The 19,172-nt window shown below is 47.3% G+C and overlaps 1 protein-coding gene and 1 pseudogene across 1 annotated transcript; one reads left to right on the forward strand and one right to left on the reverse strand.

Annotated features, from left to right (window-relative positions):
- The first annotated feature begins 1,577 nt into the window (after positions 1–1,577).
- Positions 1,578–18,939, forward strand: MEDAG (mesenteric estrogen dependent adipogenesis). Its single transcript, XM_036831999.1, has 5 exons — positions 1,578–2,114; positions 10,877–10,986; positions 13,753–13,865; positions 15,639–15,924; positions 17,741–18,939. The coding sequence occupies exons 1-5, from the start codon at positions 1,837–1,839 to the stop codon at positions 17,863–17,865; spliced, it is 912 nt and encodes a 303-aa protein (XP_036687894.1). The 5' UTR covers positions 1,578–1,836; the 3' UTR covers positions 17,866–18,939.
- On the reverse strand, positions 4,166–6,230 carry LOC118884371 (annotated as a pseudogene).
- Positions 18,940–19,172: the final 233 nt, after the last annotated feature.

Consider the following 19,172-nt stretch of genomic DNA (forward strand, 5'->3'; position numbering starts at 1 on the left):
GATCTGGCTTCGAGTCAGTCCTAAACTACAGTATTTGAAGAAGCCTCCCCAGCTTCTCAGCACTGGGCTGGATTCTCCTCCCATAAATCCAGGTTTATCCTCAGCAGAGATTTTCATTCAGTGCATCAGAATCGCTGGAAGGCTTATCCACCTCTCTATTGGATGGTAAGTTAGGCAAGGGCAGGGCTTGTGTTTATTCATTCTACTCTTCTCAGAATTTAGCTTACTGTCTGTCTCCTGGTAGAAGTTTTGTAAATAGTTGTTCAATTAAATTGAATGGGAAAAGTCCTCCGTTCATACCTCAGGAGACCGGGCACAGTCTGTCTGTGCACAGAATGAGCCACAGCTTGCTCTCAAATATCTACCAGCTGAACACCTGAACATGTTCCAGGACTCGAGGGGCTCAGCCTCTGCGGAGGAGGCAGGGGATGGGGAGGATCGCTGGGTCCCTTCTGTCCCCACCGCTGGGCACACTGCGCCTGTGGCCCACCACGCAGGAGAAGCAAGCAGAGCAAAGTGGTGAAATCCACGGGGGATTCGCGAAGCCATTATGGAAAAGTGACTCAATGATCCGTGGGATTTCTACAAGGAAGGGAATCTGAAACCGAGAGGGGCCCTGGGGGCTCCCAGGCACCGAGGCCTTTCCCCCCCCATTTCTTGTAGGCAAGACTCCAGCCTCCATGACCTTCCGGGATTTCCAAAGGGCAGATTGAAACAGTTGCTAATCAAGGGAGAAGCAGCCGAGAAACCCCCTGAGGCGAGATTAAAGGGACCGCAGAAGCTCATCAAGATGAGGAGAGGACTACCTGAGAGGAGTTTAAGGGCGTGCAGGCCCTGCTCACACGCTAATCCTCTCAGCAGCCCCACCCTTGAACCATTGTTATAAAACCCCTCATCAAGTTGGGACACAGAGGGCAGGAGCCTGCTGTGGCCCCCTTTGCCTGGCAAAGTTATAAAGCTATTCTTTTCTACTTCACCCAAAACTCTTATCTCCAAGATTCCATTGGGCACCGGTGTACAGAGGCTGAGATTTTGGCAGCAAATTCAGGGGAAGGAATGGTGCCGGGAAAGGCTGAGAGGGGGGAAACGCAGGAAATGATCTGGAAGGGAAAAAGCAGAAACTGAGATTAGGAGACCGTGGTTGGCAACTGACTCCAGTTTGGGGGCGGGGCGTGGGAGCCGAGATCAGAGGTCCAGCACTGCCCGGGCGAGCCGGGCCCAGGTGGGGAGCGGGGAGAGGGACGCGCGCCTCGCTCCGACCAGCGCGCGGAGGTGTGGTGCCTTGGGGGAGGGTGGGAGCTGCACGCCCTCCCTCCCACCGCGGGCCAGACCCGGCACCCCCGGCGGACTCTCCCCCACCCGCCCCAGCCTCTCCCCACTCCCTCTCCCGGCAGCGTCCCCCGACCTCCGGCAGTGTCCCCCCCCCCGGCAGTGTCCCCCCCCGGCCGTGTCCCCCACCGGCAGCGTGTCCCCACCCAGGCAGTGTCCAGGCAGGGGCGGGCCCAGCCCCAGGCGTGGAGCAGCGCCCCCCAGGGGGATGAGTAACCCTTGGCTGCGAGCGGGCGCAGCCAGGCGGGAGCGTGCCAAGTCCTGAGATGCCGGAACGCGCCCGGAGCGTCTGGGGTCGTGCCCGAGGGCCGGGAGGGGCGCGGGGCGGATAAAAGGGCCGCGCGGCGCCGGGGCCGCTTTCTCCGCGCGGTGCCTGCAGAGCTTCGCTCCTCGCCGGCGGGCAGGCGGCCGGGCAGCACCTGAGCGGCGACCCGGGCGCGGGGCCGACCGAGTCGGGGCGCCCGGCCCCTCTCGGGGACCATCGACGGCAGGAGCGCGGGCCGGGCCATGGCGGGGTTGGAGAGCGCGCCGGCGGCCAGGCCGAGCCTGACCTCCATCTCGTCGGGGGAGCTGCGCAGCCTGTGGACGTGCGACTGCGAGCTGGCCCTGCTGCCCCTGGCCCAGCTGCTGCGCCTGCAGCCCGGCGCCTTCCAGCTGCGCGGCGACCAGCTGGTGGTCCCCGGCCCCGCGGAGCCCGCGGCCACGCGCGGGGGCTTCAACGTCTTCAGCGACGGCCACGTGCGCCTCGATGGACAGCGCTACCGCCTCAGCAGCTACATCAGGAGGTGGGTGGGCCCGCCGCCCGGTCCCCGCCGAGGCCTTCGACCCGCTGTCCATCCCAGCCCTCTGGCCTCACTTCCTGAGATCCAGCCTGGATCCCCTCCTTCATCACACTTTCAGATTTTTCTCATTGCTAACGTCACTCGGAGGTGCAAAGCTCCCCCCACTCCCCCCACCCCGCCCCGCTCCGCCCCCGGCCCTGGCTTTTTCTGCCCTTGGCACTGACATTCTGCAGCTGTGCAAGCTGCCCCGGGAGGCACCAGGGCAGGCGCCTGAGGGAGAGCAGGGTGGGGAGAGCGTGAACTGGCGGGTGATTCTTCCTTCTGGCTCCTTAACTGGATCAAATGAGCTCAAACTGGGGGCACACCCTTTGGGGATGTTTGCTAAGCAGAGACTCACACCCTGGCTTTAGACTAGGGGAAGGGAAGGGGAGAGGGTTTTCTCTTCTGTGCCCTCGGAGCTTTATCCAGTGAGGAGACCCCGGGGAGAAGCATGCAGAAGTTTAAAGTTTCCCATCTTTGGCCTCAGTGAGTTTTCAAAAAATAAATCAATAAACGGTGGCTGAGAAGGGACCAAAGACCGGTGAAGTCCAACCCAGGGCCGTGTGGGCTGTCGAGTGGGCAGTTCAGTTCTGGGAAAATGGGAGGGATGAGCGTGGCTTCCAGGATCTGGGGACAGAGCTTGGGCCAAACCGAATTTGATGGAGGGTCTCAGGATGCTTAACTGTGGTGGCCAAAGTGCCTGAAGCACTTCCTAGCAGACTCGAAGCCAGCAGGGATGTAGTCTATGGGAAGGAGGCTTTGATGGGGTAAAGGAGGAGGGAGCTTCACGCTGCGTTCTGCGCCTCTTGCTACCAGAGGTCACCCTGTGCCTCCAGAGGTCACGGGGGGGGGGCGGGGGGGGGTGGTGCTTATATTTGTGTTGCAGAGCTGAGTGCTGGGAAGCGGGCAGTGCAGTCTCGAGGTTGGTTCAGAGGTGGGGAAGCTGGCCAGCTACTAAGATAGAAAGCCTTTGCTCCGGGGAAAGACAAGGGCCGGGGTCACCCTGTGGGTGGGATGGAGCCAAGAGGGAGAAGCAAACAAAAGGAGATGTTTAAAATACCTTCTTCAAAGCTGCGGGGGAAAACCTTGCTTTTCCACACAAAGATAGTGAGGGCTTTGAGGGCCTGAAAAACCATTCCCCAGCAAGAATTTCTCCCTTTCTTAGTGAATTGAAAATTCCAAGCCATAAGCAGGGGACGGTGGGAGGAACTGAGTTAGAAATAAGATTGGCAAAGATTTTAAAAGAAGATAACTGTTGTATTAACAGAGTATGAAAAATAAAAATGTCCAGAATTAATTGAAGCTATGGGTTAGGCTTTGACAGAGTCAGCTCTCCTGGTCTCAGCAAACAGTGCTGCAAAGCTTAAAATGGTTTTGAAGTCTGGTTGTTCAGCTCTTGCTTTGAACACTTCCTCCCCGAAGGAAAATTAAACAGCAGTGTTCCCCTGGCAGTTTAGAGTCCAGAATAAACAATGATCAGGTGACACAGACCAGGGTGCAAACAGGAATCAGCAAATACAAGGTTCTCGTTGTCTAAGCAATCGTGTGAGGGCTTTTGTACCCTGGGAGTACCAAGGCGCCCCTGAGAATAATTGGGGAGATGGAAGGAACAACCTGTCTTCCTCTCAGGGAACATACTATGCAAGTGGAGCAGCCTCTTATACCTGGGTGTACAGTCCTGAAGGACGACTGGGAGGGAACCTGGTCTGAATGGAGAGAGCCTTCTAGAAAGAGGGGGAAGATGGCTGTGGACAGCAGTGAGAGGTTTTGCTCTCATGGATCAAGAGTGGGGTGCATAGTCAGATACAGATGTCTGAAGCGGTTGCTCCTCAAATTGACACAGATTTACCCAGTTGTCTTTGGTCTGGAGATAGCATACAGCTTCCTCTCTCAAAATAGCGCTCAAAAAGCAGTACTTCATTTCTTTCTTTCTCTCTTCCATCCTTCCTTCCTCTCTCTCTCTCCCTCCCTTCCTTCCTTCAGTAAGCTCTAGCCAGTTTAGCTGAAGAAGAATTTTACATGGTTTCCTTTTTACCAGTCAGTTCTGGCACACTTCTAAAGATCCCAGAATCACGTGGCTCAGTGACAGCCCCTTCCATACTCTGTAGTATTTCTTTCAGGCTCTGCCCAATTCAATGTCATTGCCCATGTGGTCCTGGACACCAGTTTTGGCCGACGTGGCATACTTCCTCGAGGTCAGGCAGTTATTGGCGAGGACGGCCAGTTTTGCTTTGCCTTCCTAGTCTATCATCTTCAGAGTCACCTGGTACCCCACCATGTACTTTCCACTTTTTATAACACCTTAGGGCCTAGAGTTGATGGACTCCAGTGGCTTTTTTGTCTTCTTTGTGGCCCATATTCCTGCCTTAGGTGTAGGATGGTCCCCAACCAAGAGCAGCCGCCGAGATGGCTGGAGAGGAAGAAACACAGAGTGATGATTCTTAATCATTTCGGACCGTCACGCTTTTGAGGATCGTAGGTGGACCTTCTCCCCAGAAAGGTTGAGATACACCTAATGTTGCTGACCATGTAGGTAGTTTCTGAGATGCTTGGATCCAGGTTAAGAATCCTTTCTCTTTACTTAGTTTTTTTGGGGTTTTTTTAAAAATCATTCAACAAATATTTTGGTGTGGGATAAACCCACAGCATAAGCAGGATTTCTTTTCGTGGCCTCAGAAGTGTGTGCTGTGACTTTCACAAGGTCCTTTCCCAGAGAACCCCAAGGGGCTAAGAGCTACTGACCCTGACATTCATATGATTCACTTGCTCAGAGAGTAAGAGGAGATTTCAGTGGTTCTACTTACTCCGGTTTGTTTTGTAATACTGGAACATTTTCCTAAATATGTACCTGCTAAAATAAGCCTCAGGAAAACTAGGGTGGTGGGAAGGTCTAGTGATGGCACCCAGTCCTGAGAGCCTGCTTTAAAATTCTTTGTCCTCCTGTCGGGGATTTATGGCAAGATCTTTATTGCTATTTTTTTCTTTCAAGCTCAGGATTCCCACCCATGTTACAAACGAAACTTGCTCAGGGTTCCAGGTGCAAATTACCATTAACTACCACACACACACACACACACACACACACACACACACCCTTACCTTTTTTCCTAGAATGCAGCCTTGTAGTGGGATGTAATGGCAAACATTTGACAAAGAGGAGCTCTGATTCCCTGTTTTCAGTGGTCCTCCAGCATGAAAGAGGCTGTGTGGAAAAAAGAAAATAAATTTTTTTTAAAAAGAAGCTGCTTGGGTAATAAAAATAAGACCAACAATAATAATGGTGGCCACTAATGCTTACTTGAGTACCAGCAATGGGTGCAAAGTATTTCACAGCTATTATCTCACAAAAGCTGACAAAGTTGGCACCATTGTCTGTTTCCCTTTTTTACAGATGAGGAGATCAGGACTCAGAGAGATTAAATAATTTCCCTGGGTGAGCTGCTGGTGGGCTGCGGGACCAGGGCCTCTCCACAGCGTTATCTAACAATACAGCTCACCCTGTCAGCAAACTGCCTCGAACCTGGAATAATTCTGGCTTCCTATAGGCCGCAGCGGCTTTCTTATAGATTTCCGGAACCTCAAATTAATAACTGGAATGACGTCAGCCAGTACGCATCTTATATAATCAGCCTAAAAGAGAAAGTAAGTCCAGTGGTTTGAAGGAAGCCACTAAAGGCAGTGCTGTGACCTGCTTCTGCCCAGGTCCGACCAGCTGTTAGCTGGGTGACAGTCACACCTACCTCGAGATCAGCTGCCTGGGGCAGGGGGCACAGGGGAGGAGAGTCAGGGTTGGGTCATACTTAGAGTTTCACTGGGGGGAGGTGCTTGGGCTCTGTCTGTGGCCCAGGCCACCTCTCAGGGACATCCCCGTGTGCAGCCCGGCCACCCTTGCTGTTGCCCTCAGCAAGCTCCCGACCTGTCCTCTGCTTTGGTCCCCATGTCTGAGTCTTGGATTTGATGACCTGCCCAGGACAGCAGCCCCTAAACAGGACTCATAGTGATACTGATGAAGTCATAATCTCTCACGTGTCGAGCTACGATTTTTACGGGATTCAGTTCGGAGTAAGTGTGGACAAGCATGAGCGCCGGGGCCAGGCTGCCTTGGTTCGAATCCTAGTTCTGCTGCTTACTAGCTGAGTGACTTGGGAAGGTGACTTAATCTCTGTGACTCAGTCTTCTCCGCTGTAAAATGGGAATAATAATGCCAACAACCTTATAGGGTTGTTGTTCAGCATTAAAACGTACGAAGTTCTCAAAACAGTCATTGGTACCTATTAATCATGGGACAAATGTCAGCTTATGTACCTACCAAGCAACCCCAACGCCAAGTGCTTCACACACACTATTTAGTCTTTCAGCCACCTCATGGGGTACCTCTTATCAGCCAGATTTTACAGGTGAGGAAATGCATCTCAGCAAGGTTAAGAAACTTGCTGAAGTCACAGAGACAGGAATCAAACCCAAATCGGGTGATTCAGGAAAAAAGGACACTAGCCTTTGCTGCCTTCTTCCTCGGGAGACTTGCTTTGCCCTTCCAGCTACACCCCGGTCCTTGCAAATGCCTGCCTGTGGGCCTGAATGCCGCCACTCGCACTCCGCAAGGCTTAGCTAACCCAAGACTCCCCCCGGGGTCCCCATCTCCCTCCTGCCTCTGCCCTCCCATTGGCAGTCTGTTTGGCCCAACGGAACAAGCCCGCCTCTGTTCCTGTCCCAGCTCAGTAAGTGGTTCTAGCTCCAAGCCCCTTGGCTTTGCTCCTTCTTATTTACATTACTAGGACATAGCCCTGTGGATGTCTAGCGCAGAGAACTGTGCATTCCTCTGGCATGTGTGTGTTTGAATGATTAACTCGTTTGTAAGCCTCTGAAAAACGGGGACCGTGGCTTAGACCAGTGCTTCTCAAACTTTAAATAAGCTTGCAGGTCTCCTGAGGATCTTGTGAAAATACAGATTTTCGATCAAATACATCCGGAGAGGGACACAGGATTCTGCAGGTTTGCAAGCTCCCCTGTGATGCCAGTACTGTTGGTCCAATGATCAGACTTTAAGCAACAAGGCCTTAGATGTGTATCATTTCCTATTGAAATGGTACATTTTCTTAGCTGTCTCCCCAGTAGACTACATGCTTCTGGAAAGTGGGACTGTTCACTTCTTCATTTTGTGTACCCAGTGCCCAGCACGTAGTAGGCGCTCAGTAAATGTTTCTTGCACGAAGGAATGAATGAATGAATGAACACGTGTATCGTTGATTAGAGTTAGAGACATTAGAGTGATAAATCTGAAAATTTTGCTTATTTAACTAGAGTTGGGGCAGAAGAAGGAGGTGAGGGAGTGAACAGAAGGAATTTTTTAAGTGTGTAGGGAAGGCTTTGCTTAAAACTAACAAGTTAACACTGGAAAGAATGTCCCTGTAAGCTTTTGCTTAGTCACAGAAAAGGATTGTGGAAGCTGTTAGCAATTTCTGGCCCTTTTACACAAGGACTATTCCAATATATTTCTCTTTTTATCTGCTCCTTCCTCCATACTTTAAAAAATGAACACACACACACACACACACACACACACACACACACACACACACACAGAGATAGGAGCCGTGTGTTTGAATTCCTATTTGTCTTGGAGCATTCAATTATCAGGGGCCAGGGAAATTTGGAGCAGCTTTTCACATCATGCTAAAGATGACGTAAAATTTGAAGAAAACTCTGGAGAAGGGTTGGCATCTTAGAGGGTGGGTGATCTTTCAGCTACTCCTGATTTGCTAGAAGCAAAAATTCAGTGTTCTATCTTGGTCCCATCTTTCAGGTGTTGCCTTCGTTAAGCTGCTCCCTCTAGCCTTCCAAACTGAAAAGATGAGGAAAGAAATTGGAGCAAGGAAAGAGAAACCCTTACTCACTTATTTTTCGGATATTCATATAGTCCTCCTTTGCTGGTAACTCAAATGAACACAGCCCTGGTTGCGTGTCAGAAGCTTACAGAACTTCACCCTAAGGCCAGCGGAGTTGGCCAGAATTAAAGACACTAATAATGTTTGTTGAGCATCTACTATGGGCCCAAGTACGTATGTCTATGTTACTGGCACTGCATCACATCATCAAATGGAAGGCAATACTGTTATATCCCTTTTACAGATGAGGGAATGGGTTCAGATGGGTTAAGTAACTCACTGAAGGTCATAATGAGTTGTGGCTCTGGGACTGAGTTCACACAGCCAGTCAATTAGAACGTGAATTAAATCTTCTTATTTCGAATCACTATGCTTTCCATCACATTGTTCTGCCTTTCAATCTTTGGATTAAAGCCAGGCGTAGAAAGTTCCAGCCTAGCAGCATTTTGGGGCCAGGATAAAAGCAATGAAGAAATGAGGGTTTAAAGGAACTATCTTAAACTGTTTGCTTCTCATCCCTAATGATAACTTCAGCGAATAGAATAAATATCCAGGACACAGAAGCAATATTTGCATGAGTAATTCATAAATATGCATGATTGAAGATGAGATAACTAGTCCCTAAGGTCGGCTCGTCAGGCTCATCTTAAAACAAAACTGGTGGTTGAATGTCAGGTACTTAAAGACCTGTGAGATTTAGCAACTAGGTCCTCAATCTTTGTATTTTAGTGACTTACATATCCAAATTTCATAGCAGTGAATTCCAAAGGGATGCTCACATGTATTTATTCCACTGCAGTTTTGAGGTGTTTAAGCCAGGTCCTTGGCAGCCGAATAGATGGATGGCGGAGGGGGGGCGCGCACAGGGGGCCCCTGTACTGCCGCCCTGCTACGCCATCCCCACTTCCTGGGCCCTGAGCTCCTCAGATGTGCAAGGCACGTGTCAGCACACCATCCGGTGCTTAGTGAATGCTGCTGAATGAATGAATGAATGAATGAATGAGAGTGAATGAACCCAGCAAATCGCGGTTCCCTTTCTCCTTCCTTCTCCTTCGCTTCCTTTCTCCAGTACCTTTCGGCAGTTGGTCAGTTGGGACAAAGAAGAACAGGAAAATTCTCCCTCTGCTGATGTGGGACACAGTGCCGCTCTCGCCAGGTGCCCCTTTACCCCATCCTCACTGCGCACTGTTCTGCCCAGAGGAGGATGGGGGTAGGGGAGGCACGGAGGGAGAACCATAGGAAATCCCTGGTCTGCGGCTGCATTATCATACCCAGTCCATTCCTCTGCTAACCCCCTTCTCCATTCCCACCCTCCTCTCCCCTCGTGCCCACACCCCTGAACAGCGACACCTGCACGCGCTCTCCTTCCCTGGGTGCACCAGCCTGTGTCCCCCTCCCCACCGCAGGGCCAGCCCCCTGACCACCCCTGTGCCCAGGGTTGGGAGATGGACGCTACATTAAAAGCCTGGTGAAATAGAAGGCAGGAAGCATTTTAGATGCTCCATCGGGGGTCAGGTTTTAAAAGCTCTCAAAATCAGATCTGACAATCCAAGAAAAAAGGATAATGACACAGATTTCTAAGAAACCAAGCTGGAGGCAGACAGTGGAAGCTGTGTTTTCCTGACTTGGGGGTGGATATTCTCCCACTGCGCTTGACCCAGGCCTGGGTCCCCGTCTCGTGCTCCGGCCCCTCTAAGTGGACTGTGGGAAGAGGACCATGGGGAGGGAGGCTGAGGGGACATTGCGGCCAGAGCTCTCCGCCTCGGGCGCTCCTCAGGGCTGTGATTTTCATGTCAGGCTCTGGAAGGACAAGAAGCCAGAAAGAAACGGGGGGGAGCCGTCTCTGCCGGGGACTAGATGTCAGAAGCCGACATGCGGCCCTTTAGCAAAAGCAGCGCATTCAGTCCGTGCAGACCTTGCAGTAGTGCCTGCCCGTGGGGAAGCCGCTGTGTCTTGAAGAGGGACTGACTGGGGTATCCGCATCCCCCAGCATGCTGGGTGCCACTCAGCCTGCCCGTGTCCACGCCGCTTCTGAGCTTGGGTTTGGTTAGAAAATTAGCCCTCTTCTTGAAGGAAGCCAATTTGCACTTGCATCTGTCTTTTTTAACATCAACAATGCAGGTAGAGACACAGAAAGGCTGCTTGGAAAATGTGCAGAGTAGGGAGAGAAAGCTGACCTATTGGAGGACAGAGTCAAGAAGCAAAAAAATCTTCCTGGGCTGGAATAATGAACTATAACCAAGGAGGCTAAATGTAATAGGGCCCTGGGCAGAAATCCAACATTAGTTTTGTTTTTTGTTTTTTTTTTAAATTGCACAAGCTCACGATCAGGGAGATGTGAATTGGTTCATATGAATATTGGTTGATTGTCTAATCAATGGAGCGGTCTGGGTTTATCCTGGGATTAGAGAAGGAAAGGAAAATTTCAGACCCACCAGTTAGGATGACTACACTGGAGAAGACCCAGAAAATTCCACTTATTGAGTATAATTCATTCTCAACCCAGAGAGACATAGGACTCCGGTAGCTTCAAATGAACGCTTACAGCCCAAAGATAGATGGTACGAGTCATCATCTGGTACAGGCTGCCCTTGAGAGCCAGGTGTTGGTGCCAGGCGCCCCCAGGACCAGGGCCACCTTTAGTTTGCATGTTGATCTGTCAGCTGATCAGGGGAGGGGATTTATTTATTTGGTACAAGATACGGTTGCCTCCCGAAGGACACTTTAGGGGACTTCCCTCAGAGGGTCTGAGGATGTAGTAAGCACCTGTCCAGTACGTCCCCTTCCTGATCTCGATGGGAAGGTACATCGCACTTGTAATCATCTCTTCTTTTTTCATAGATACGTGGAACTGACCAACTACTGCGATTATAAAGACTACCGGGAAACTATATTGAGCAAACCAATGCTATTCTTTATTAATGTACAGACCAAAAAGGACTCCTCGAAAGGTAGGTATGTAAATGTTTGGGTTTGGTTCTGCCTTGCTGGGCTGTGGACTGTAGCCTGCTAATGAGGTAGAAGTTGGGCGTGGAGAAAGCAGGGCGGATGTCAGCTTGTGCAAGGCTGGAAGCCTGGTGTGTGAGGCCGTCAGCACAGCACAAGCCTGCAGAGCAAACCTCTAAGTGATCGATCCTCCGGCAGAAGCCATCTGTCTCTGAGTCTTCTTTCATACTTCCTGTCTAAGCAGGAAGTGATCTCTGAGCCTGCAGGGGTTGCAAAAATGACCAGAGTGATGAAGATGATGATATATAATATTGCCTACCACGTATCAAGCACTTCTGTGAGGCATGTGCTAATGTCAGTAATTGGCCAACAGCCCGGTAGGGCATATCATCCAAAGGAGAACATTTTTGAGCATGAAAGCAGGAGCTGTAATAAGTATGCTGGGATAAAGGTATAAACTAGAACTGACTCAGGCATAACTAGGATGCCTGGCCATCCTGCCTATGCGGTACTTATCCCATCCCCATTTTCTAGATGAGAAAACTAAGATAAAGAAAGTAAACGCTTATGTGGATGCTTTTATGTTTCATGCTCTGGCCTTTGAATTTCAATTTTAGAGCTATCTCTTTATTGTTTCTTCCAGGAAATCAGACTGATAACAACTATATTAACTCAAGTTCCAATATGAAAATATCTCAATTTTCCCTTCTTCCTCCCGCTCAGAGTGATACATGGGGAAAGTCATGGGCATAAGTTCTGTAATAGCGGTAGAATTTCTTACACTTACTTCTAAATAATGTTCTTAAAATGAGACCAAGAGAGTACGAATTGAGCTACAGATTCCAAATAGACTTCCTCAAACATGCCCTTCCTCATTCAGATTCGTGGACCTGATTCTCTGCTCGTCTCATTCAGAGTCATTCAGATTCCCTTCTCACTTCATAATTCAAAGTCACAATGTCCTTCTTGGCAGGAGGGGCCGGGAACAGATCACACTGTAACAAGCAATGCTCATTAGAGCATCTGAGCCCCTGGTGTTATTTGGCTTGCTGGTGACCAGAAAGCCGAGAATTCTCTAAGAATGTAATGCACAGATGTATCCAGTATACCTCCCGCATTGATCTCTCAGGAGGATTCTTAAGAAAGAATAAGAGACCTCTCCATTTTAACATTTTAATGAACATACAGGGAGTGGTATAAGGAAATATTTGTGGTGGCCTCGAAAAGATTCACAGTTATATAACGCTTGTGGAAGGAGGTAGAGAAACCCAGTCCTCACTGGCTGTGAGGAAAGCCATGAAATGAAGAGATTCTGTGACACAAAGCTTAAGATGGTCAAGTTTAAATTATGAAAATTGCGATTAGGGCAACATGTCCAGCCCTGCTGCTATCCTAAACTTGTACTTTTGTGCAACTTTAGAAGAAGCCACCATTAACTCAAGACAATTTACTAATCCTTCCCAGAAGTTTGTCATAATAAATGTACAAGTAGACAATGTGGAAGCAATTGGCATCCTCTAGGACTGTGCAGTGCACAACCTGCCCAACCTTCACAACGGTGGATGGAGGGTGGCGGCCTTAAGTATCTAATGAGCCCAAAGGTCTTGGTTTAGTTTATGTGAAAGTTAATTCAAGGTATCAAATAGCTGGCTTGCTTTACTTGCTTATTTATATCTTTTCTCAAAGAGGAGATAAGGTAGTTTCTATCTAAAGTGCCCCAAAAAATAATTTGGGAGAAAGGAAAACAGGGGAAGGAAAAATAAGATGGATAAGGTTAGTGCAAAGGTTAGTTCAAAATGTATTCCCCAAGGACGTAACACTTGCTGTTGGTGGGTCACAGGTTTGATGCTCAAAGCCAGTGTAGAATGTTCAGTTCCCCAAATCACATCATGGCTGGTCCATGGCCTTTAAACAAAGGGTGGCATTCTATGTTATGGGTCTCCCTAGAAAAAGGGCTTGAGTAATGAAGGGCATGGAGCTTGATTCCGGGGGCTGGAAAAGTTAGGAGGTTGTTGGTTCGCAGTATTTAAAATTTCCTAGGGAGTAAACAACCACCCCTTTGCTTAGATTAGATAGAACTGGACAGAATTGGATTTAAACCAAACCAAACCGATCAAATAAACAACAAAAAACAACTGCCAGGACATAGACGTGGCATTATTTAAACAATGGGAGGGACATTTCCGCTGGGCTTGTGCTGGGCTGGGGCGTGGAGGAGAAGCAATCTCAGATTGCCTTGGTCCTTAGAACTCTAGACTAGCCCTTTGCAGACTGAAAGCCAGGCCTCTGGGGGAGGACAGGGAACGATGAGGGAAGGGGGGCAGCGTCCTCCCCTGGACTGATTTTCTGCTTCGCAAGTGAGGAAATGTGGGTGAGAGCCAAGTTGCTGTTTATCCAGTAAGGCGGTGACACGAAAACCAGCCATCTCCAGTTTTCACTTTGGCTCCTGTGCTGGCTGCACACAGAGGAGACTCAGTGCTTATCTGTGATAATTATGCACTGGAACTTTCGATTTCTGAGGCAAGAGTGACAAAGCGCAGCCTGGGGGGAGCTGATTTTCTAACCTGCTTTGACAGTATCCTGGAGCTTCCTCACACCTGCAAATTTCTCGGAAACATTTCTAGAAACCTGGTTAGGCTTTGCAGTGAGGGAGCAGCGAGGGAGGTTATAAATTAATAAAATCTCCAAATATGGTGGGAATCACTGCTTTGTCAGATACTAAGAAGTACACATGCACCCTTGTTTTTTGACTTCTACTTTCTAATTTCTAGAAAGAACGTATGCGTTTCTTGTGAACACCAGGCACCCCAAGATAAGAAGACAGATAGAGCAGGGGATGGACATGGCCATTTCCTCAGTGATTGGAGAAAGCTACTGGCTTCAGGTGAGGCTGGCTTGTGTGAATCCAGGGCTACCAACACACAGAAGAGGGTCTGGGCGTTTCAGGCCAGGACTGAGTCCCTAGAGCTTAACTCTAACTTAACTGAAACCAGACACAGACCTTTTCTATTGCTTCATTATCACTACCAATAAAATGAACTTAGTTTCTAGCAACTTCTTAGAAATAGGGCAAGAATAAATATAAATTTGACCAAGCAGTTCAAGGTCTTTACACGGAATTTGATGCAAATGCAAAGATTTGTTTTAAAAAAATAAAGGCAACTGACTGAGGGCAGACACCAAAACCAACAGGAACTACGAACCTGCAGCCTGCGAAAAGGAGACCCGAAACGTAGTAAGTTAAGCAAAATGAGAAGACAGAGAAACACACAGCAGATGAAGGAGCAAGGAAGGAGCAACACACCAGACCAAACAAATGAAGAGGAAATAAGCAGTCTACCTGAAAAAGAATTCAGAGTAATGATAGTAAAGATGATCCAAAATCTTGGAAATAGAATGGAGGAAATACAAGAAACGTTTAACAAGGATCTAGAAGAACTAAACAGCAAACAAACAATGATGAACAACACAATAAATGAAATTTAAAATTCTCTAGAAGGAATCAGTAGCAGAATAACTGAGGCAGAAGAACGGATAAGTGACCTGGAAGATAAATAGTGGAAATAACTACTGCAGAGCAGAATAAAGAAAAAAGAATGAAAAGAATTGAGGACAGTCTCAGAGACCTCTGGGACAACATTAAATGCACCAACATTCGAATTATAGGGGTCCCAGAAGAAGAAGAGAAAAAGAAAGGGACTGAGAAAATATTTGAAGAGATTATAGTTGAAAACTTCCCTAATATGGGAAAGGAAATAGTCAATCAAGTCCAGGAAGTGCAGAGAGTCCCATACAGGATAAATCCAAGGAGAAACACTCCAAGACACATATAAATCAAACTATCAAAAATTAAATACAAAGAAAAAATATTAAAAGCAGCAAGGGAAAAACAACAAATAACATACAAGGGAATCCCCATAAGGTTAATAGTTGAAAGTCAGAAAGAAAAAACAAATACAGTATGCTAACACATATATATGGAATCTAAAAAAAAAAAAAAAAGGTTCTGAAGAACCTAGGAGCAGGACAGGAATAAAGACGCAGACGTGGAGAATGGACTTGAGGACACGGGGAGGGGGAAGGGTAAGCTGGGACGAAGTGAGAGAGTGGCTTGGACATATATACACTACCAAATGTAAAATGGATAGCTAGTGGGAAGCAGCCGCATAGCACAGGGAGATCAGCTCGGTGCTTTGTGACCCCTTAGAAGGGTGGGATAGGGAGGATGGGAGGGAGACGCAAGACGGAGGAGATATGGGGATGTATGTATATGTATAGCTGATTCACTTTGTTATAAAGCAGAAACTAACACACCATTGTAAAGCAATTATACTCCAATAAAGATGTCAAATAAATAAATAAAAGATAAAGGCAACTGTTTAAAAATATGTCAGAAAATGTATACATATAGCTGACTCAGTTCATTGTGCAGCAGAAACTAACACAACATTGTAAAGCAACTATACCCCAATTTAAAAAAATCTATACCTTCTTGTTTGGAAAAAAAAATATGTCAGAAAGAAAGAGAAATAAGAGTTGTGATATTTTGGACATTTGGACATTTGTTAATTCTATAATATAATTCTATGATATAAGTCTGTAATACAACATTATCGTTATATCCATGAAATTAATTAAATGCTTCTCTCTCTTTCAGTTTGATTTTCAAGAGGCAGTAAAGAATTTTTTCCCTCCAGGAAACAAGCTGGTTAATGGAGAAGATTTGAGCTTTGTGTATGAATTCAAAGCTGAAGCGTTATTTGATTTCTTCTATTGGTTTGGGCTCAGCAATTCCACTGTAAAAGTGAATGGAAAAGTTCTGAATTTGTCAAGTACAAGTCCAGAAAAGAAGGAGACCATTAAATTATTTCTGGAAAAAATGAGTGAACCTTTAATCCGAAGGAGCAGTTTCTCTGACCGAAAATTCAGTGTAACTTCCAGAGGTATGTTAAAAATTCTCAAGTACCCGAGGAACGCAGTTAAATTAAAGGGTAGAATAATATCATGGGGGAGGAGAATCAATTAATGGAAAAGGTGAGGCTTCTTGGTAAAGGGGAAATATAATATCACATATTTCAGAAACTAGGAAGTGAGAAACATTTACTACCAAAAAGAAATATAGTAAACTAACACAACATTTAAATCAATTACACTTCAATAAAAATTAAAAAAAAAAAAAAAAAGAAAAGAAATGTAGTGACTTTTCCTTTTAGGCTCCTTAAAGTTTTCTGACATAGCAGTTTTACAGTGCAGCATACCCAGAAAATAATTTTAAAATATATTATTAACGTAAATACGTGTTAATACTCATTGAAATATTATTAACAAGAATTTAACTACAGAAGAATGATGCTTTCCTGATGTGCATATTCAGGGCAACAGAATGTTAAGGAAAAGTGTTGGCTGAGGGGGGAAGACACATGGTGGAGATATCCATCTTTATAAATATTTGGAAGGGTTCTCCAGAGTTTCTAAGACCACAAAATAGTATCTCTTGAGACTGCCTCACTTCACAGACCGCAGGTCACATCTGGTGCGTTCTAGATTTTATATCCAGGGCCTCCTCCCCAGGACTTGGGGAGAGTTTTCAGTCTGATGTGGCTAAGGCAGTGATATCAGTCAAGTCTCATCTGCACCTGCTCTCTCTCCCAGGCTAGTCTGTGCTGGAAGGCAACTTCCTTGGACCAGGACTTTTGCTGCTCATTGCAAACAAACAAACAAAGAAAAACAAGCAAACGACAACAACAAAACACCAGTCTCTACGAACCTGTCGTTTTCAAAAAGTTAAAAAAAAAAATACAGAGGCTTCGTTAGTTGCATTTAATGACAGTTGCTTTCTTCCAATGTTTCTAGCAAAAATGCTTACTCCTAGCTATTTCTTATCCTGGAAAGTAGCTTCCCTCTGTCTCTGTCTCTCCCTCCTTCCCTCCCTCCCTCCTGCCTTTCCCCCTCCTCCTCCTCCTTATCTCTCCCTCTTTGTTGCTTTGCTTTCTCTGTCTGGGTGCTTCTTACAAAGATGCCTTTGTGCTCTGCTCCGTTGCTGCCATGGTTGGGGGAGGGGAAGTTATATGCTCATCCTTTTGGGGGAGGATTACCTTGCCTGGTTGTGGCCATCCCAGATGCCAGGTCCTTCCTGGGACACCCTCCAGCCCACCCACTGGCCACAGCAGCCTGAGCAGGGTTTTTCTGTTTCACCGTTGCTCACCCGCTGTCCTTTAGGCTGCCCCTCTGTTCACCGGCATCCTGGGGAGACTGAGGGGCATGTGAAGTTGGGCGGTGCTTCCTTGCAAGTTTACCCTGAGCCGGCCCTGGGGCCACTTCTACTTCAGAGCAGTGGGGAAGGATTCTTCAGGGCCCACCTGAGTCGTCATTATGCACCGCAGATGACCCAACCACCACGCACCAGCCGCTCGGCAGGCAGCTGCACCGGCTCAGCCCTGGTGATCGCTTAGCCCGGCTTCATCTCCTTCTCAAAAACAGACCTGTGTCCTAGGCATCTTTTCCCCACCTGTGGGCCTTTTGTCATCACGTGAGAAAGGGTACCTGTAACTCCAGCCCATGGAGAGGCAAGTGACAATCCACATCCTCCTGGTGAACAGAAAGCAACACGTTTCTGTCAGCTTTTTCTGAGGAAGCCAGGATTCTCTATTCATTATTGAAATGGTTACGTTGGATGCTGCATGGGCTTTAGGTACTGTTGGATTTTGGTTTTGGTTTTCCAGAGACGGTAATAATGCAAGCCCTGTTTACTTTTCTCAGGTTCACTAGATGAAGTTTTTAACTGCAATCTGTCACCCAGATCATCTCTGATGGAGCCTCTTTTGGCAGAATTACCATTTCCATGTGTTCTGGAATCTGAAGAGACACCCAACCCATTTATCTGATTGGATTGGACATTTTGCGGCTCCTCCTATACCCCAGGCCTGTGCCAGAACCGAAGGCTGAGGGGATCCAAGAGAGATGGGAGGCGGGTACCTCTGCCCTGTGCTCCTACAGAGACCCCTCCTTTCCACTTTTGTGGGTGATGCCTTGGCAGGGCTGATGCAGCTGTCTTCAGGATGGGAGGGCTTTGGCCCCATGGCCTGGGCGGTTCCTCTCCTTTTAACACTTCTCCAAAGAGTCGGAGTGGCAGAGTCCTGCCACCCTGAATGTTTTGCTTATACCATGGCGTCCTGGGAGCTCCCTGGGCAGCCTTTGTGGGAGACATCTGACCTGGGTTTTGCCCTGTGATGCTTCATAAATCTGGGTTTAGCCCTCTGCTTGTCTGAACCCAAACCCAGCAAGCTTGGGGTTAGCAGTGCCGTTCTCTTGCAAACCTTGCTGAGCAAAAAGCCCAGGACATCTTTCATCGGAAGGCAAGTATGTTTTTCATCCTGCCCATAGGATGAAACCTTAGGAGAAACATTCACGGTGAGGCTCGCGGGAGGATTGGCCAGGTTGATAAGGCGGTAACCCTGCCACCCGCTGCCTGAAATTTGAACTCCCTTGACCTCCCTCTTAACAAAGTGGCCTGTGTAGAAAGAGGCCAGGTGATGTGATACCAAACATGACAGGAGAAGGATAATGTATGCGGCATTGTCCTCTCTATTAAAAGCACATTATGTCAGTTGGGTATTTCATAAGCTTTTAGCAATCCTAACACTAAAAGCAAAATAGAAGAAAGCTATACCATTACCATAATACGTTGTTACACCAATACATTTTTCATCTTATAGCTACAGTGGAATTCTTCAAAAAGAAAAAAAAAAACATCCTATTTACATCCTAAAACCCTGCATGAATGAGTTGCTACACAGGCTTATAATGAGAAAGATTTCTGGGTCCAGAGTATAATTTTTCTGTCCTTTTAAAAAATATTCTTGTATTATACATTATGATAGCACTACTGATTGTCCTTTCATTTATATTTGAAATGGTATGTACTATATTTGTGCAATTAAATTTTTCTTTAACATTCAGCATCGAATTGAGTAAATTTGTGACCAAGTATGTGTGATCTTTCCGTCACGCTCTGCAGGTGGTGTGTTGGCCTTGTAACTTACTTGCAGTAAGAATTGTGGTTTTACAGCTACTTTATCAAGAAGAGCCTTCTTTGAAGAATAGGTCTATGCAGTATTTGGAGAAAAAAAAATTGATACTGATGTTTCAGAAAAGGGGAATATTCCTTAATAACAGAAGATGATAAACATTT

The sequence above is a fragment of the Balaenoptera musculus genome, chromosome 18 (genome assembly GCF_009873245.2).
Source record: "Balaenoptera musculus isolate JJ_BM4_2016_0621 chromosome 18, mBalMus1.pri.v3, whole genome shotgun sequence".
Classification (NCBI taxonomy): domain Eukaryota; kingdom Metazoa; phylum Chordata; class Mammalia; order Artiodactyla; family Balaenopteridae; genus Balaenoptera; species Balaenoptera musculus.